Source organism: Lontra canadensis, unplaced genomic scaffold, assembly GCF_010015895.1.
Source record: "Lontra canadensis isolate GAN:19392208 unplaced genomic scaffold, GSC_riverotter_1.0 scaffold133, whole genome shotgun sequence".
NCBI lineage: Eukaryota > Metazoa > Chordata > Mammalia > Carnivora > Mustelidae > Lontra > Lontra canadensis.
The window spans coordinates 1,959,884-1,980,045 of NW_022631127.1; the positions used below are offsets into that span (position 1 = coordinate 1,959,884).

General features: G+C 54.3%; 2 protein-coding genes across 6 annotated transcripts in view; both read right to left on the reverse strand.

The window, feature by feature from the left end:
* Positions 1–867: 867 nt before the first annotated feature.
* On the reverse strand, positions 868–8,539 carry ABTB1 (ankyrin repeat and BTB domain containing 1). Of its 5 annotated transcripts, none has more exons than XM_032842799.1 (12): positions 8,391–8,539; positions 7,079–7,141; positions 6,931–6,986; positions 5,767–5,911; positions 5,463–5,622; positions 5,327–5,372; positions 4,862–4,978; positions 4,657–4,775; positions 4,063–4,161; positions 3,788–3,955; positions 1,554–1,754; positions 868–1,475 (listed from the first exon to the last, which is right to left on the reverse strand). In XM_032842799.1, the coding sequence occupies exons 1-12, from the start codon at positions 8,444–8,446 to the stop codon at positions 1,269–1,271; spliced, it is 1,437 nt and encodes a 478-aa protein (XP_032698690.1). In that variant the 5' UTR covers positions 8,447–8,539; the 3' UTR covers positions 868–1,268. The 5 variants fall into 5 exon arrangements, with proteins under 5 accessions (XP_032698690.1, XP_032698691.1, XP_032698686.1 ...); XM_032842800.1 differs by having other exon boundaries at positions 7,114–7,141; positions 8,391–8,534; XM_032842795.1 differs by lacking the exon at positions 8,391–8,539 and adding an exon at positions 7,313–7,763.
* A 130-nt stretch (positions 8,540–8,669) lies between these two features.
* PODXL2 (podocalyxin like 2) overlaps positions 8,670–20,162 on the reverse strand; it is a 35,557-nt gene continuing 24,064 nt past the window's right edge. The window contains exons 5-8 of the mRNA XM_032842835.1: positions 12,747–12,903; positions 12,119–12,180; positions 9,699–9,878; positions 8,670–9,196 (exon numbers count right to left, since the gene is read on the reverse strand). Coding sequence (XP_032698726.1) covers positions 8,984–9,196; positions 9,699–9,878; positions 12,119–12,180; positions 12,747–12,903 — 612 coding nt within the window. The 3' untranslated portion in view covers positions 8,670–8,983. The remainder of the gene's footprint in view (positions 9,197–9,698; positions 9,879–12,118; positions 12,181–12,746; positions 12,904–20,162) is intronic.

Below are 20,162 nucleotides of genomic sequence, written 5' to 3' on the forward strand. Positions count from 1 at the left end.
CCAGGAGCCCCACTGCTATGCCCCGGGCAGAAGGGGGCAAGCATCAGGGTATTTGTGTCTGGGCCTCAGGACCCCAGGGACTGGGGTGAGAGACCGGCTACAGGGCATCCTGAGAAAGCCACCTCTGACATCCTTGGTAACCACAGCCCCTGTGGCAGAGCCCAGGAGGTCGCCCCAGGAGGAAGGCTGGCCCTGGGCTAAGGGCTCCCCACAGCCAGTGGCCAGTGGGCTGGGGAGTGGAGGGAGCCAGGCTGGGGCTAGCTGGGGTCACTGGGCCTCCTCTTACCCCTTCCACTTCTACCCCTCCTCCCTGGCTCTTCTCTTGGAGCTGTACAGCAAGCTGCCGCCGCAGGGCTGACGGAGACCTCTCCCTTCTGGCCCTGCCCTTGGTCCTTGCAGGTGAAAAACGCAGGTGCTTGTGGGGAGACACCATGGCGGGATGAACAGCCTCTGGTATACAGGCAGTGCTCAATAAACAAGTGCTAGAAACCAGTCTGCCTTGGAAACCAGTCCTTTCCTGGTGTGAGGGGGAAGCAGCCTCTACAGTCGCCCAGTCAGCCCTCCCACTAAACCTCCTCCAAGACCACTGAGGGCGGCGGGGGGAGGGAGGGAGGGAAGGGAGGGGTCGGACTTCACCAAGAGGACCTCAGAACAACAGCTGTGCCTGAGGGGAGCCCCAATGCTGGGGAGGCTGGGCCCAGCAGAGGGGCTGCCTACTCAGATCCACACACACTCCCAGCCCCCAAGGAGACCCTGTTGGGCACCAAGGCCTTCCCAGCTTGGATGAGGGGCTCTAAACCCAGAGCTTCCTCCCTGGCCCTCCCCAGCGCCTTCCCTGGAGCCCACCCAAGACACAGGCTCAGGCTTCCACAATGATTCAAGCTTTATTGCCACACACAGACTTTTCTGCTCCCTGTGGGCCAACTTTACACCTCAGGGAAGCCTGCTTGCTGGCTTGGCTTGGAAGCAAACAAGCCAGGGCCAGGAGAGAGGGGGTGTGGAGGGGTTCCGGGGGAGGGAGGCCCAAAGAGACCCCTACCCCAGGTTTCCCTGAGCAGTGCACAGCCCCAGGGCCTTGGGGGCTGGCTTGTGTTGGGGGAAGGGGGCTCACCCTGATCCTCCCCTGGGGCTCCCAGGCAGGTGGGGAAAGGGATACCCCATGGAGCCCCCTCAGCCCATCACGATGCCCTCAAGGGTGCAAGGAAGAGAAAGACCAGCTGCAAATGTGCACACGCAGGCATGTGCACGCCCACGCCACGTGCGGACAGTCAGCAGTCCAGGCCGATGGACACCAGCAGGTCCTCCAGTGCCCGTAGCCGCTGCTGGGCCTCCTCAATGGCGCTGTAGGTCTGCACCGTGCTAGCCACATGGAAACGGATGTCGTCCACCAGCGGGATGGAGTCCGTCTCCTGCCGGGCAGCCACAGCCGCCGCCTCCTCCCGCACGGCATCCACGAAGTCTTCCCGCTCCACCAGCTGCGGAGAGGCCAGCTCAGAGCCCGCCCGCCGCCCGCCCTCAGCCTGCCCCACCCACCACGGCTCCCATGGGCCCACCTTCTCGATGACCTTGGCCATGTACTCTGTGCACTGGTCCTCAAGGCGTGCCAAGCGGAATAGCTTGGCCACACGCCACACGCCCACCACGCTGTCCTCGTCCAGCAGCTGGGCCAGACTGCGGCCACACAGCCGCTTCAGGCCTGGTAGCAGGTACATGTCGGCCACGCTCAGCACATCATAGGCTGCCTCGGGGGGCAGCTGCAGTGAAAGAAGGGGTGAGGGAGGGTGTGCCCCCAGGTCACCAAGGCCACTCAGGGCCCTGGCAGCAAGGCAGACCAGGAGCTCCAACCCACACTTCACAGGGCCCAGACTGCTGCAGGCACTGTGGGACCAGAAAGGCTGAAGGGGACTGGGTTCCCGGGCCCCAGGCAGGCTTGTAGGCCAAAAGCAGCAGGGCCTCAGCAGGGGAAAGAGGCCGAGCTGTGGATCACACAGGACGTCTCCTGAAATTCTAGCTGTGGGACCCTCCTAGGCAAGTCACTTCATCTCTGTGTGCCTCAGTTTCCTCCTCTCTGGGAGGCACAACCATGCCCGCCTCAAAAGACTGTCAGAAAACAGAAGGTGCTCCTCTAAACTGAGGCAGGGGTCCCCCCACTAAGGCGGTGCAGTAACTCTTTACCTGCTCCCCCACCCCCAACACTGGGACCGCACGCTGGGAGTGGGCTCAGCTCCCATCCAGACTTCGGACAGGCACAGGCAGCAGGCTGGAGACAGGGTGGGCAGGACCTCTGCTCGCACGTCCAGGCCACACGCACTGCTCCGCCAGGTCAGGCACTTTGCCTGGGACACACACATCCCTCCCCATGAGCCCTTGAAAGAAAACAGCTATCAGCGCCCCTGCTCTCTAGACGGGGAAAAACTAAGGCACAGAGCAGCTGAGTAACCGGCTCTGAGGGAACACACAACTTGTGGACGGCTAACCCCAGTGTCAAACCGGGTCTGCAGCCCAAAGCCACACTTCCAGCCATTAACAGCTGTCCTCAGTGGCAAAGCTCCCTCAGGAACTGGGTGCGGGGGCGGGGGGGGAGATCATGGATCCCAGATGGCATGGGCCAAAGAGCTGTGCCACAGGAGGAATGAAGTCAAGGAGGCAGGAGGAATGGAGGCCGGAAAGAGTGTCTGAGTGCAGTGGCTGCTGGCCTTAGGGTTGGGGGCGCTACGTGCAGCGAGCACAGGGCTAACATCACAGCCTGGCCGGTCTTCTGCGCCCTCCTCCTGACCAGAGGCCACATGTCCCAGCCTGTGCTCTTGGCAAGTGAGTTCTCTCGAGAGCCACAGAACTGGCGTGTGTGGCCTCCACTTGGCCTATGACAAAGGAAACTGCTTGCCTCGTCTTCCTCTTCCTCCTGACACATGAGTCAGCCCATACCCCGACCTCCAGATGCAGAGCAGAACGCCACCTCAGGTGCTGAGGACCGGGTCCAGCCCGCTCTGTTTCGCAAGGAAGTGTGAGTGGAACACAGCCACACCCGCTCACTTCTACCCCGGCTAGAGGGTGCTTGGCACGACAGCAGCGTGGACCTGTCGGGGTAAGGATGCTCGTGCACACGGCACTTACACCTGGTCCCTGGAGGTCTGCAGACCCCTGCCCTAGGCCATGTCACGGGGACAAGATGGAGGGGACAACCTGGGTCCCAGAGCACGCACTTGGTGCACGCACCTCAGACATGAAGGAGAAATAAACTTCTCTCCCCTTTAAGTTACCAGATGTGGGTGCTCTGTTTATCGTTTGTCATAGTGGCCTTTTACACACACATACACACACATACCCCTTCGGCACTAGCTCTGGCTGCCCGTGTTGCCCACATGTCAGGGATGCTCTGGGGCAGCTGAAGACCCAGGGACACAAAAGAACAGGGCACAGAAATCCAGAACCTTGGGCGTGGGCCGCTATCTAGAGGCAGGAGGCTCAGGGTACCCCACTGTTGTAATTCAGGGTTACTCCCCCTACCCACCCTCCAACTGGAGAACTCGAGGACCCCAGGTGGCATGTGCTCATGGTGTGGTTCCCACCACTCCTTCCTGCTCTGGAACCGACTGAGGCCCCCTCTGCCTGAAAGATAAATCCAGACATGTCCCACACTTCCTCTCCAGCCTCCTGGAAAACCAGCCCCATGGAGCCAAGCAGGACCTGGGTCCTCCCTTTAAGCTCCGTGGAGACCCGGGCTGTGGCCCTGTCCTGACTGTCACACCCCCCAGCCCAGCGTCCCCAGCCTGACCAAGCCCCGCACCTCTGTGTGGTCGCTGTAGATGTAGTAGAGCACGTGCGTGAAGATGTCGGGCGAGATGCTGTGGAGGGTGATGGCTGGGAGGCCGCCTGAGGCCTCCAACTCCTCGTTCTCTCGGAAGTGGTCATCCACCAGGGCCCGGAAGTAGTCGCTGCGGCCGCAGAAGAAGGCCTGGGGGAGGCTGGGCTCAGGAAGGGCAAGGGCTGGGGCCCATGCCCAGAAAGCTGGCCGGGGACTTAAGGCAAGGGGGCGATGGTGTAGGGGGGAAGGGACGGCACCTTGTGGCAGAGAAAGCTGCAACCTTCCACCCGGAAGCAGACATCAGGACAGCTGTTGAAGCCGTCAGGGCAAGGGAAGGGCAGCTCCCCGAGATCACCCTGGGGGGATAATAGGAAAAAAAGACACCCTCAGAGCAGGGGGGACAAGGGAGAGTGGCCAGTCCCAGCCAAAAGCCTGTTCTAGCTCAACCCGAGGGCTGGACCGCTGCCCCATTTGAAGACTTGAGTACAACACCAACAACAAAAGTGAAGTAGGCTCAGAGAAGGGAAGCAACTGGGGTGCCTGGGTGGCTCAGTCGGTTAAGCGCCTGCCTTTGGCTCGGGTCATGATCCCAGGGTTCTGGGATCAAACCATGCATGGGGATCCCTGCTCAGAGGAGGAGCCTGCTTCTTCCTCTCCTATCTCTCCCACTGTTCCTGTGTGCTGTCAAATAAATAAAATCTTAAAAAAAAAAAAAAAAAAAAGAAAGAAAAAAAGAAAAAGGAAAGGGAAGTGACTGACTTCAGGTCACACAAGGGTTGAACCCGAGAGTGGGACCTGTCTACCACAGCTATGCCCACATTGGGCCCCATCCCAGGGTGCCTTGTACTTACACGGAGCTCAGGGGGCAGGGCGCAGTCGGCCAGCAGGGCCATGTCCTCCCGAAGCCGGGGGTCTGCTGGGGGGGGCTCGATAGTCAGCACCTTCACGCACGTGCCTGGCTTGGATGCCACTGTGGAGGGGAGAGTATAGCTTCAGGGAGCCAGGTGGGCCCTGCCAGTTCCCACCTGATGCCCTGGACCCCAAGCCTGGACGTACCGAACTCGGACACCTTCTCGCACTTGGCCTCAAGGTCACTGAGCAGGTCCCAGAGCTGGCACTGCTTGGCCAGGCGCTCACAGTCGCTAACGTGTTCCACACCGATGTCCAGGCGGCCTGGGTGCGACACAGGAGGCACAGGACCCGAGATGAGCCCTCCACTGTCCCTAGCACTGGGACTCCTGGATTTACTTGCCGCCTTGGGTTTCCTATCGGGAGCCACTGCCTGAGTTCTACAGGCCCCGGGACAGACAGGAGAGGGCTCAGTTTGCAGGTGGGACAAGCTCTTCTTGAGCAGACACACTGGCTCATTGTCTCCCAGCCCATCCAGGAGGCAGGTGGAACTGTCCCACAATGCAGGGGATAAGTACCAGGAGATAAAATGGGGGGTCCAAGGCTACAGGTGGGTCTGCTGCTGGACAGAAGCACCGTCCCTGCCTGCCCACCCTGGGCCCAAAGATTCACCTGTGTACAGGTACTGCAGCAGGGCCCCAAAGGCCACGGGGTTGATCTGTAAGAAGAGACAGTCAGGAGGAGAGGTCAGAGGTGGCCACCCAGCACAAGCCCCCTGCCGTCTCAATGCCCCCCGGGATGGACGCACCAGTGGGTGCCTCAGGACCACGACGTTCTTGCCCTTCCATTTGGTGTCCAGCATGTTGGCAAAGTAGGCACTGCGCACACCCAGGACACAGCGATGTGCCCGGAAGGGCTTCCCGTGCACAACAAAAACCACATCACTATGGATGCCTTGCTCCAGAAGCCTGGGAGGGGGATGCGGAGGGGGTGTTCAGTGTGCAACTCCCCCCACTCTCAGCATAGCAGCCCCCATCCCAGCCTGCAGAAGAGCCCTCAGCCCCGCATCACTGTCCCACTCCACGCACACCCAGCCCTACACCCCATCTCACCGCTGCAAGAAGTCGTCGTAGTAGTCCCGCCTCCTGCAGGAGGCTGTCACCTGCTTATAGTCACGCAGGGCCCGGCGAATGGGGTCACTCAGTGCTCCATAGAGGCAGCGTTCCCCATCAAAGGTGTTGGCCTCACAGCGGGCTCCTGGGGGTAGCAGGGCTCACCGGTCAGCAGGATTAGGAACATGCACACCGTGGCTGGGATAGGGCCTGGAGGAAATCCTCATCTCTCCCCCTGCAACCTTCCCACATGTAGGGCCCAGCCCTGTAATGTGGAGCCCCTTCCAAATTACCCTGGGCCCACTCTGACACTATAATCTCCCCTGCCAGGACCTAGGCACACAGGCACATCTGAGCACCACACACTAAAAACAGAGCAGGCTCAGAGACTGCCCTGTTCTATGCACTGGAGGGACAACCATAAACAGACAAGTATCTGTTCTAACTAAGCTGATACTCTAGTGGGGCAGTGGCCAATAAACAGGTTAATAAATGTCAGGTGCTATGAAGAAAAAGCAAGTAAGACAAATGGTAACAGCAGTTGTGGCTGCCACATAGGCCATGGAAGGTTACTGTGGCCATGACTGCATGCAGAAACCTGAATGGAATGAGGAAGTCAGCCATGCAAAGATCTGAGAAAGGGCCATCTAAACAGAAAGAGCAAGTGCAAAGGCCCTGAGGTAGAGGCAGACTTGGAGTGCCAGAGCGCTGGAGAGGCAAGTATGGCTGGAAGACTGAGCACCGGGGGAACCAAAGGAGGTTAGGCCAGAGCGGGAACAGCAGGTCAACTTAGAAGCACAAAGACTGGCAAGGCATTCTAGTTTTATGCTAAATACAAAGGCAATCTTTGGAGAACTTAAAGCCTATCAGGCTTAGGAGACCCACCAGGCTGCATTATGGAGAACAGACTATAGGTGGGGCAAAAGGGACAGTCAGGAGACCAGAGAAGGCTGGCTTTGAGGCTGGGGAGACATGCTGTAGTTGGGCTGGGTGGTGGCAGTGGAGATGGGGAAGTGCACAAGGCAGAAAATAGGTTCTGAAAGTAGAACCAACAGGACTTGCTGATTGGATGTGTGTGGGGGTGACGGAAAGACAGGACTTGATGGTGTCTGCAAATGCAATACACACACACACACACACACAGCCTCAGCCCCCCTCTCTCACCATTGGCCAGAAGATAGAGTACTAGCTCCTCGTGCCCACACAGGCAGGCATAGTACCTGAGGGAGGAAAAGGAATACAGGAGGGAGTTACCAGGACTGAAAGCCCCCGCCCCACACCTGCCATGACCACCCACCCAGCCGGCACTCACAAAGGGGTGCTGTCCCACTTGTCCCGTACATTCACCTCCACGTCCCGTTGCTCCAGCAGGTACCTAGGCGGGGAGGAGGTCAGAGCCCGAGTCAGGACACTTTCACGGTCTGTGAGAGGAGACCCACAGACTGGGGAAAGAGAGAAAACATCCCTTTTGGCTGAGGGAAGTCTCCCCTAGGTGAGGGCAGATGACAGGAGACCAGAGCAGGAAAGGCATTCGAAGCAAACAGACCAACATAGGTAGACAAGGTGTAGAGCTGGGAACTCAAAAGGCAAACACTGAGCCTCAGAAGCAGGACCCCAGAGCCCAGGAGGTCGAGAGTCTGGCCTGAAGGCATTTGGGAGAGAGGAGCTGATGACGGGCATCTGTTCTGCCAGAGCCCTCTGGCTGCTTGGGCCAGCAGACTGGACCAGGGAGACTGGAGTCAAGGAGACCAAGAAGGCTGCTGCAGGTGTCCGGGTGGTGTGGAAGCGTGAAGAGAAGTGAACAGATTCTAGAATCCAGAAGTCAGGAGACATGGTAGCCAATGGCATGTAGGAGGTGAGGGGGGCCATCAAGGATGGTGATGAAGCCATCACTGAGGGCAGGAAGCCTGGGGTAGACGTCCAAGCTGGCGGGGAGTGCTCTTGAGTTGCACTCAGCTTCAGGGGTTATCAGCTAACTCCTAGGTGACACCTGCTGCTGGGGGGCGGGGACCAGGGACGCTGTGGGAGTCAGGAAGCCTGGGACCAGCCCAAGGGAGGTAGTGGTGGGTCAGATACAAGGAACAGGGAGGGAAGGGCCCACGAAGTGAGATGCCCCACATCCCAAACAGGCACCCCGTCACTCCCTGTTCTATGGCGATTTCTACGCAGATTTGCTTTAACTACACTTAGGAGTTTCCAAATCTCCAGGGATCAGAGGTTAATTCTGGGTCCTAGGTGTTCCCAGCATGCCAGTCCCGGAGCGCATCAGCGCGAAGAGCCACGTTTAGAGTCCCGGGCCCGCCTCGGGGTCTGACCTCCCGGTCCTGAGCACTCAGAGGGCGACCCTCCTCTCCGCGGCTCCGCGTAGCAGTCCTCTCCTCCGGGACCCCAGGGAGTAAAACACCCCCAACACTCCGTCCTGGCGCAACCCGGCTCGGAAAGCTGCCTCGGCCCCCTGCTGGGGCGCCCAGCCGTCTTGCCCGATGGGGCCGTCTATGGTGGGTCCAGCGCGGGGGCTGCGGCGGCGCAGAGGCGCGCGCCTGTCCCGAGCCGGTCCACCGCACGCACCAGGGCCGGCGGCGCCCCTCCCACCCCGCACCCCCCGGGGGCTGCGGGGTCCTCACCGCACTCGGCCCACATCCCCCTTTCTGCAGCTGGCGAAGAGGTCGCTGGTGTCCATGATGCGGGCAGCTCGGAGCCGGGCCGAACGACCTCAGGCGTCGGTGGCTGCAGCGGCGGCGGCGACGCGCCCCGGCCGGATGTAAACACACGCGGCCCCGCCCCGCTCCGCAGCGGCGCCTGGCGCCCGGAGGACCGACCCGGGCCGCGCCGCCCCGCCCCCTGCGCGCCCGCCCCGCCCCGCCCCGGAGCAAGAATGAGTCCGGCAGGCTAACTGGCTGGGCCCGGCGTGGTCTCCGGGCGGGTTTAATGAGGGTCCCGGGGCGCGGCCGGGGAAGCCGGGCCGTTCCGGGATCGGCCCCTTGGGGCGTCAGGTGGGAGTGGGGAGGACTGTGCCGAGACTGTTCCGTGAGTCGGTGGGAAGCGGGAGGAGCCCGCACCGAGGGCCGGGCTGCGGGAGAGCGGCCGGGACCGGGAGGGGAGGGGAGGCGCGGCTGACCGCTCCGGGTCCGCCCGGCTCGTCCCGGCGCAGCCCCGACGGGACGAGGGCACGGTCGCGGGGTCACAGCGGGCCAGAGCTGTCGGCGGGCGCGCTCCCTCACAGGTGCGTGTCCTCCTCGAACACGTCCGAGTCCTCGGGGTCCCGCTTGCCCCCCATGAGCGCGCTCCAGCCCCCCGGGCCGTTGACGGCCCCACCGCCGTTCAGGCTGGGCTGCTTCTCCTGCATCTCCGACTGGCTGTCGCTGGCCACGTCCAGCGTGGGGTTGTCGTGGCAGCCGTTCTCTACGAAGCGCAGCTCCTCGCCGTGTGACTGCGGCGGTTGGGAGAGAGCCGCTGGGCGAGCGCCCCAACCCAAGCCCCCACCCGCCTGAACAGCTCCGAGCACACGGCCTGGAACCATTCACTGTTCCTTCCCTGGTCTGTGAGACCGGACACAGGGAACCCCCAGCAGACCCTCGAAAGATGTCCGTTCCCTTCTGTCCTGTTCCCACAACCAAACTCCTGATGAGACTTTGCACTCAGCAAGCGGGGAGCCTCCCTGACACCATCTGATCTCTCTCCACAGCCCCCACAGCCCCCATTGCACGTCTAGCACCTATGACTGGGCAGGTGCCCTGCAGACAGGAGGGATAAACTGCGGGGAAGGCTCTGGACAAGCAGCTTCAGGAGCAGACCCCCATCCCAGGACAATTACTGGCACCCCACCTGCAGTGTGGACAGTGAGTCTCAGATGACTGAACCCGCTGGGTACTCTCTCCTCCATAGGCAGGACCCCAGCCCAAGCCCTCCTGCCAATGTGCCCCCATGCTCACCACATGTTTGAGCTTGGGCAGCCGGCGCTGCCAGCAGTTATAGAGCAGGCCCAGCACGATGATGATGACACAGATGGCACCGATGACCACCAGCACCACAAAGAGCGTCCCATAGTCACTGCGCACCTGGCTGGCCCGTGCCTGGCAGCTGCTTGTAGTGGAGTAGTTCTGGATGCCAATCTGGGGGTGGGAGGGGCCGGTTTCCCCAGCTGAGGTCCTGGGTGTCAGGGCTCCCCACGGGGCTGTAGGGTTGGGGCTCAGGGACAGGGGACAGGCTTTGAGAAGAGTTGGCATGCTCCTGACTATGCGCTCTCAGAGGCCTGGACCTGTGCTCATCTGGGACTCCATCCCTGTCTCTGCCCAATCGCCATCCGTTCACCGGATGGCAGCCCCAAGCCTCTTGATGCCATGCCTCCATTCACAACCTCCCCTCACGTCCCCTCCATGGCTCTGCCCTGATCCTGTCCCTGTTGGGGCAGACGTCTGCCTCCCCTAATGATTCAGGTCCCTGAAACACAGCTTCTACCTTGAGTGTGGAGGTGTTCTGTCACCATTATGGACAGTGCAGATCAGGATGCTGGGGACAGCCCACATCCTGGGCCACCACCAGCCTCCCAGCTTCCCCCCTTTACCCACTAAGAGTGGGTGGTGACCAATGGCCCACCACCCACTTGGCTGGCCGGTACCTCCGCTACACTGCAAGCTGTCCTGGGTGGGCTGCTCTTCTCAGGCCTAGAGGCTGCTGCACCCCTGCTGGGCCAGGCAGGTGCACTCTCCACAAATGAGCACCTCAAGCAGAGAGCAGGAAAGTGGAGGTGCTATCTTCATCGGATGACAGGTGCCAGGGTGAGGGGGCTATCTACTAGCTTCCAAGGCAGCGGCCTGGGAGCCACCCTTTCTGCCTGGAACTCCTCTACATGAAGCCAGGTCTCATCTCTGCCTGGGTGTCTGTGAACATCCTGTCTATTTCCAGTACTTTTCTTTACTGACTTTTTAAATTATCAAAGATCAGTTTGTCTTGCTATGTTCAGCCATCTAACTGAAATTGCTAAATTTGCCAGACCAGGTCAGTCTGAATAGTGCCCGGCAAAGCTAGAACACCCAGGGGCAGGGAGAGGCAGGAAGTTTCTGTGGGAAAAAAAAAGATGAAGACCAGCCCAAGTTTCCACCTGTCCGCCCATCCCAGCACCCTGTGTTCATGAATCCAGAACTTAACAACTGGGAAGTCCCTTGGTAACCATCCAGGTAGTAAGGACAGCGTTGTGCTTAAAGGCCTGGGCTCTTAAATCCTTCAGGCCTGGTCCAAAGCCTGGCTCTGCTGCTTCCTGGCTGTGCGTTCTCGGGCGAATCACTTCCCTTCTGTGGGCTACAGCTCCCATCTTAAATAGGACACCAATGGTACTCAACAGGGAACCCTGTTTAATCCTCACGAGGCAAGGGCTGGTGCTGAGGGCTGGGTGAGAGAACCCAGCGCAGTCTGGCACTCAGTAAGCATTCAGTGTGCCTATCAAAAAAACCCCAAACCACCAGCACAACCACCTTTCCGCCTTGCGTGTGACAGATAAGGAGGTGGGGTGCACGGTCATGCACAGCTCATCTTTCCCAGCTGTGAAATACTGCAGAGCCTGGGAGAAGGGAGAGGGCTGATGCCAGGTCACTGGGTTTCACAGTGAGCAGTTGGCATGATGGCTGTCCTGGGGGAAAGGAGGAGAGGAACCCAATGTCTTCCCCATTAAAGAAAGTGGAACAAGGAGCAGGAAGACCAAGGAGAAGGACCAAGGGGGGCTGCCCCACCCACAGGCCCTGGCTCTGCTCAACCCTACACAGGGGTGGCTGGCAGTGAAGGAAGACAGGCTGGCCAGAGTGATGCTCAGCCCATGTCTCTAGGACCAGCCGTGTAGCTGGCCAACTGCACTGGGTCAGGGCTGCTCCTCAAGATGGTGGGGCCGTCCACTGAGCATGAGCCCTGTCCTGCCAGATGATGCCTGACTGATGGCTTTTGAAGCATGCCCATGCCTGTTGTGTTTTCTTTTTGTGGTTTCTGAAACTGCATCATGCTCTCCTACCCCACGAGGCCTCTACCCAATTCCTAGGGCAATTCCCACTTACCCAAAAGACTCCCACTGACCAGTCCAGATCCCCCTCGGAGGTCCCATTCCTTCTGAGTTCTATCCTGACTACCACCCACTCCGGGCCCTTTCGCAAACTGCGGTGGTGCATACACATTCCGAAGCATTCGTGCACTCCATCTCTTCCGCGGGAACTGTGTCTTAGGAGGACTGAAAGGAGGAGCTGTGCAGAGCAAGAGCTGGACTTCTGCTCCTCTGCACCACATGCCGGCTATCTCCCACCCTCAGGGAAGTCATCCCTGCTCCCAGAGCTGTAAGGAATGAGAGGGGAGTAGGTCCCTGCCTTCTTACCTCCACCAGATTCCTGCGGATGTCACCCAGCATGGAAAGGACGTCTTGAGTGGGCACCACCCCTGGGGGTAGACACCATCATCAGCACAGCCTTGGCCACTGGGGCACACCCAACTCCCTGGGATAATCTTTGGCCTAAGACTCCAGAGGCTTGTTTCCCTGCTCCTGACCACATGTAGACCCCATGGTGTATGCACTTCCCCTCTCCCCAATGCTCGTTTTCCAAAGCCTTCCTCATTGCAAAGGAGTGAGTGAATGGGCATCATGTGACAGGTGGGACACCGGGCGGTCACTCCCACAGCCCCACACTGCTGCATTCTGAACACGCCCCCTCCGCAGTCCACCACTCCTGTGCAGTGCCTATTGTCTCCTGCCGTGGTGCTGAAACCACACCTCTTCCCCTCCTGGTCCTCACGTTTGCACCCTCCTCCTCTTTGCCAGAACTCCAGTTCAACTCCAGTTGAACCCTACATTAGGGGCCCAACCACTACCTCTTGTTGCAATCCTAAGGTCCAAGGTCAAAGCCTCTGGGTGCTTTCCTGTGGTTCTGTAGACCTCCCGCAGCCTGCGAGAAGTGGTTTGATACTGCCTCCCTGGGCCCTCCCTTCCCTGTGCTGCCCCCACTCACCCTGCTCGCCCACCAAGGTCATCAGAAGATGCTGCTCCTTCTCACTGGGCTTGCTCAGGGAGATGTGCCAGTCCCCGTGGCGGCCACTGCCATGGCGGGGCAGCACCTCCTCCACCAGGGCCAGGAGCTGCAGCCCTCGGTGCTGCCGGAACACTTCCTGCAAGGACAGAAAGAGAACCCCCCCCACCCAGTAAGCGAGAGGGCTCTACTGACACCCCACCTCCGGGTCTAGCCCCCACTCCAGCCTCCAACCTCCCAGTGGCCAAACCCTGGGAAAGGCCATCTGGCTATTCCAGAGGGGACTGCTCTTACAGTCCTGGAGACCATCGAGAGGCTCTGAGCCCGGCCTTTGGGCAGAACTGTGGGAACGTCAAGACACACATCCACTGGGCATCCAGATGTTCCTTCCTGCCTGAGCCTCTCACATGAAGAGGGTGTGGGGACTGCTGGGGGATACTTGCTATTGAACTTGAGGACAGATGGATTCCAGTGCAACAAGTCTTGAAGTGGGGGTGTCATGTGTGATGGGCTACGGAAGTCTGCTGATCAGGCCTGAGCATTCAAGTGTACAGCGCAAGGGATGAACATACTGGGAGGTCAGGCATGCAACAGACCAAAGATGCACCCCAAACCCAGGAGGAGAAGTGGGGAGCAGTAACAGGCTCACGTCTCGCCGGTCATTGCAGAGATACAGCCCAAAGCGGGGGAGTCAAGAAAGCTGTCTGAGTACTCTTACAGTGGCCCTGGTGGCCAGAGGAACTAAAACAGATACAGTTAAAATGGTAACTCCTGGAAGCAGCGGCCAGGGGCAGGAGGAGGGATATAAGCAGATTTTGTTCTCACATGACACTCGCTTGTACTGTTTAGATTTTCCTGACCTTGTGTAGATATGATTATGTAATTTAAAAAACAACAACAAGAGGCAGGTACTGGCCAGGAACTCAGTGAGTGGCAGAAACCCAGGCAGGCTACCGACCTAGTCCCATCAGGGAAGAGACCCTCCACTGGCCCTGCAGCTGCTCCCCACCCCCAGGCTCCTCTCCAGCAGCCTTCTTCCTCCAGTAACCAGGAAATCACTGACCCCAGTTCCTGGCCTCCAAACCTTCTAGCAGTGCACTTGTCCTAGCTGTTAAGCTTTCTCTTGAGTGCCCGGCCTTAGAGCTTTGACCCGGGGCTGCCTGCCAGGCCCAGGCATCTCATCAGACCATGCGGGGCCCTGACATTCCCATCTCCTTTCTGGTAAAGCCCAAGCTAGCGAGGCTTCCTGGTCATCATCCCAGCGTAAAGGCCACCAAGGGGACTTGTTACCACGGCAAGTGCCTGGCACAAACGTGAGCCTTGGTCCTCACTGGCTGAACAGAAAGTCAACTCGGTTCTGAATTTGGGAGAAAGCTGGTACCTGGAGATAGTCACATGCGCCTGGGAAAGCCCTATTCCCGAAATAGTTCTTACCGTCTTCATGTGCACGTGTGTGTATATGTGTGTAGGGATGGGGTACACACCCGCATCTGCCTGAGCAGCAGGCTCTGTACCCAGCAGCCTCCCTGCTTACTAAAGGAACACATCCTCACCACAGGCAATACCTCCCCCCATGCCACAGGCCTGTGATCCCCCAAGTGTGCAGACCCATGTTCTGGGTCAAGGTGTCTGCCTGGCTTAAGCCCACAGACCCATAGTGTCCATTCCGGCGGCATCTGATGACTATACATTCCGTGCCATTTATGTTGTAGATGGGAACTGAGTGTCAGGGGCCTGGGGAGAAAGCCCTGAATTTGGAGTCAAAGAAATCTGGGTTCAAATCCCGGTTCTGCCATTCATCAGCTCTGTGACTTTTAGCACAACACAGTACCTCTCTGAGTCTTGGCTTCCCCTTCTGAAGATGTAGCTTTGGTCCTAACACCATGCACTTAATGTGAGGATTAAAAGAGAAGTGCTTATTCGGTCACAGGGGCCGGGACAACTGATTATCCCAGTGTAAAAGAAAGAAAAATCACACTAGAGTCAATTCCAGATGGACACCAGATCTAAAGCTTTTAGAAGTAAGCAAAGAAAGCTATCTTCAGGGGTGCCTGGGTGGTGTACTCTGTTGAGCGTCCAACTCAGGTCATGATCTCAGGATCATGAGATCCAGCCCCATGTTGGGCTCCATGCAGAGTCTGCTTGAGTTTCTCTCTCCCTCTCCCTCTGTCCCTCTCCCCTGTGTGTGTTCTCTCTCTCTTTCTCTGTCTCTCTCTAAAATAAATAAATCCTTAAAAAAAAAGAAAGCTATCTTCATGACCTCTGAGTAGGCAAAGATTTCTAAAATGGACTTAAAAACACTAACCAAGAAGGAAAAAATTGGCAAGTTAGATTATTTTATGATCTATTTTTTAGAAATTGAGAACTTCCATTTATCGGAAGGTACCATTGAGAGAGGAAAAGGGCAGCCCACCGAATAGCAGCAAATATTTATGAGATATATATGTACACACACACACACAACACACACACACACACTCACTCACAGACATCTCCTATCCAGGATATAGAAATAATTCACAGAAATCAATTAAAAATAGTCAAGATGACCCAATTGGATCCAATCAGCCAAAACACATATGAAAAGGTGCTCAACTTCATGAATCAGGAAAATGCAAAATAAAACCACAAAGTGATACCAGTACACTATACAGCTTGAAAACCAATTAAAATGAAGAAGACAAGGGGAAGAGGTGATGGAGACAGGGGAGAACCAGATGCGTCAAGTGCTGCTGGAGGCAGAAGAAGTTATGCAAACACTTTGGGAAGTTGTGGGACAGCATCTGTTCAGAGTGAACAGAGACCGTGGCCCCGCAGTGTCACCCATGAGAACGGTGTCCAGATGCTCACCAAAATACATGTCTGAGAACATCCACGGTAGCCTACGCCCCATAGCCTGAAGTGGAACTACTCCAAGGCCCAGCAACATTAGAGTGGATGCATGAATGGAACACTAGACAGAAGCACAGTGAACAAACTTCACTGTGTGCTGCCATCTAGATGAATCTCAAAAAGAAAATGCTGAGGGCAAACAGCACGACACAAAATACTGCCTACTGAATGACTCTTTATACAAAGTGCAAGAGCATGCAAAATCAATGTATGGGGTTATAAACCAAGAAAATGGTTTCCTTTGAGGGAACAGTGTCTGGAAAAGAGAGTGAGAAGGGCTTCTGGCAGTGCTGATCGTGTGCCGCGTCTTGGTGAGGCGCTGATTACGTAGGTCTGGTTCTTTTGTGATGATCCATCAAGCTGAATGCTTAGGATCTACGTGCTTTTCTGGACACACACTGTAAGTCATTAGAACTTTTCTGAAGTGCAATGCTCTCTTCCCTGCTGACTCCTGGGTGGATGGTCCTTCCCTCACATCACACCGTTTCTCCCACAGTCAAGGCTGCAGCTCTCCTGCTACCATCCAAGCCCCTGTATCCAATGCACTAAAGTTACATGTAACTCCTCGAAGTGTCCGGTATTGTCCTGATGGCAAACAGGAAGGGACACATAACCCAGCCCATCATTTTGACTTGTGGCATTACAGCAGATAGAACTGACGAAAGTCCTGCTCTTTCACCTTGCTATAAACACAGACAAACACTGGGGGGAAAAATATAGGCAGAAACAGAGGGAACTCAAAGCCAGAAGACTGAGCAGGTGCTAAAGCTACAGCAGTTAGCATGGGTGCAAGACCCAGAAATGGAATCCAGGAGCTGGAGACTTGGCTTTAAATGCTTGCATGTTCTTGGCCCCCATGAAATGAAGAACTATAGCAGAGAACCACGATGGAGCCTGAAGACCCAAAGACCCGCCCTTTCAGTAAAATTGGACTCAAAAACATTCCTGCTCACCTGGAGGAGCTGTCATGGGCTCTCCCACCTGCCCAGGTCCATGGGGAGGAGAAAAATGTTATCCAAGATCACTTAAAAACTCAGGCTTTTGCTTTACCTGGGTTTGGAGTCCAAATGTCCTTCATGATATGAAAATCCAAGCCAAGAAATTAAGATGAAAGCTGACCTACGAATGCTGGAACTCCCAAAGTTTCCCTGAAACCACTCTGGTGGAATCTTTTACAACCTGGGGCTGAAGAGGAGATCACAATAATAAAGAATGATCTATACCAGGGAACAAGGTACAAAGCCACAAACAGGAGAACTGACATCCCAAGATGTCCTGTTACTAAAACAAAAGGAAAGAGATCATGAAATCAATCTACTTCAGCTAATTCAGAAAATGAAGGAATAGAAACCATAATGAAAGAAGGGAACAAAATGAAGAACAAAGGGAAGGATTTGGAACCAAGGAGAAATTCTAAAAATATAAAACAGTTATCTATATTAAAGATTCAACGGATGGATCAGACCTAAGATTAGACACTGCTGAAGAGAGTTACTAATTTGAAAGATAAAGCCAGGAAATTACTCAGAATGCATCAGAGAGATTTGTTTATTTATATTTTGGAGAGAGAGAAAGCGTGAGCAGGGGAAGGGACAGAGAGAGAGTGAGAATGAGAGAGAATCCTCAAGTAGCCTCCCGGCTGAGCATGGAGCCCCACGTAAGGCTGCATCCCAGGACCCCGAAGAGCCAAAACCAAGAGTTGGATGCTCAACCCACTGAGCCACCGAGGCACCCCTCATCAGAGAAATTTAAAAAAGAGAAAGCATGAAAGCATTAAGAGACATTGTAGATAGAAAAATAAGGCCCAATAAACTTCTAATGAGAATGAGAGAGAAATGGGAAATTGGTAGCATGTAACAAACTGCATATTCAATCCTACTCCCAGGAATTTACTCTGAAGGTACATCCCAACAGCAGAAAAATACATACACACATGGTCATTCAAAGCAGCCTTATACATAACTGCAGGATACTGGAAACCACCCAAATGCCCACCACAAAGGAAATTTAATAAATAATCCAAAATACATATACATCATGGGGTTATTATTATTCAGTTGTAAAAATAAAATGATTGGGAATAATCTCCACGAACTAACATGAAGTGATTTCCAGCATACATTGTTAAGCAAGAAAAGCAAAACACAAAAGAGTAATGTTATGTATGAATGGAGTTGCGTCCCCCCAATAATTCATATGTTGAAGTCTAACCCCCAGTACCTCAGACTGTGACAGTATTTGGAGACAGGATCTTTCAAGAGGTGATTAAGTTAAAATGAGCTCATTAGGGTGGCCCTATCTGATCAGATGGGGTCCTTACAAGAGGAGGAGATTAACGACAGAGTCACGCACAGAGGGACCACGACGTAAAAACACAGAGGGAAGATGACCATCTGCAAGGCAAGGAGAGAAACTTCAGGAGAAACCAATTCTCCTGACACCTTGATCTTGGACTTCCAGCCTTCAAAACAGTGAGTGAATAAATTTATGTTTTTAAGCTACCTAGCAAACTAATAAAAATATAAATAGTATGCTACCTTTCCTGAAAGAAAGAATGGAAGAAATGAAATATCTGTCTGCTTATTGCTATAAAAAGAAACCCAGGAAGAATAAGCAGAAACTAATGAGATTGGTTACCTAGAGGGAGTGGATGGGAATGGAGGGTGAGAGGTGATGGGGGAGAGGGGTGTTTCTCTAAGCACACATTTTTGTGTCACTTAGATGTTTAGAACCACACTGATGTTTTACACGGCCAAAAATACAACTGAATCAACAAGGATGAGGGGGGGTAAGGTCCAAAACTGAATACAAACAGTAACAAATAAACCTAACTATATCTCAAATGTGTCTCAACTTACTCTCAGATGGTCTGGAAAAATGCTAAAAGCTGGTGAATCTGGCTGAAAGATACAAAGGATATATTTGCACCAGTCTTCTGAAATTATATCAAAATGAAAAGCTACCAAAAAAGAACATGAGAAAATTAAAGACATTCTTTACACTAATAAGGGCTGATACAGACATATCCTTGTAGAAAGAGCTACTAAAGGGTATATTTCAGGAAAAAGGCAATTAAATTTGCAAGAAAGGAATGGGAATGTGAAAAGACATGTAAGCAAAGAAACAAATGTATTAATAAAGTAAAATAAGCACTGACTGATGATAATAATGACTGATCCTCAACACCACTAATCATCAGAGAAATGAAAATCAAACCCATAATGAGATTCCACTTCATACCCATTACAATGACCACTACTCAAAAAAACAGAAAACAGGGGCATCTGGGTGGCTCAGTTGGTCAAGCGTCTGCCTTCAGTTCGGGTCAGGATCCCAGGGTCCTGGGATCAAGCCCCATGTCAGGCTCCCTGCTCAGCGGGGAACCTGCTTCTCCTTTCCTGACCCTCCCCATATTCTCTCTCTCAAATAAATAAAATCTTTAAAACACACACACACACACACACACACACACACACACACACACACACATAAATAGAAAACAAGTGTTGGTGAGGATGTGGAGAAACTGGAATCTTGGTCCACTGCAGGTGGGAATGTGAAAAGGTGTAGTCACTGTGGAAAACACCACAGATTTCTCTAAAAATAAAAAATAGAGGCACTATATGATCCAGCAATTTCACTTCTGGGTGTACATACCCAAAATAATTGAAACAGGGTCTCAAAGCGATATTGGTGGACTCACATTCATAGCAGCATTATTCACAACAGCCAAGATGGGGGAAGCTACCTGAATATCCATCGATAGACAAATACATACACAAAATGTGGCCTATAGATACCATGGAAATATTATTCAGACTTTAAAAAGGAGGAAATTCTGACACACACTGCAACATGGATGGACCTTGAGAACGTTCTACTGAATGAAATAAGGCAGCTGCAGAAGAACAGATACTGTATGAGTCCACTTGTAAGACATACTCAGAGTAGCCCAATTTCTAGGACAGTGGTTATCAGGGGCCTGGGAGAGTTATTAATGGGGACAGAATATATTTTTTAAGATGGAAATTCTGGAGATTTGTTTCATAACAATGTTGACATACTTAACACCATTGTAGTACCTTAAAAATGGTTAAGATGATCAATTTTTGTTAGATCTTTCTACCCTGGTAAAAAAAATCCATCAAAAAAAAGTAATGACTAATTAGGCAGTGATCAAATAGTAAATGAGAAAAACTATCAAGACAAAAACAGGGAAAGCAGAATGAAAGCATCTTTATATATGTATGTGTTACTTGGAAAGAAGATAGACATTATCTTTAGACTTTATTGTTCAAATATACACATACAAAATTTAACGGTCTCAAGGACACTTACTGTGGTTTCTAATTACCATTTCCCAATAAGAGGAATGAGGGCTTGGAGAAATGTTGATTTCATGCCTGGGGGAAGGAAAGTACAAGACGAGCCCAAACATCCTATCACACCAGAAATCAAGGAAACTATCAAACATTAATTAGTTGGCCAAAAAGACTTAGAAGCCAA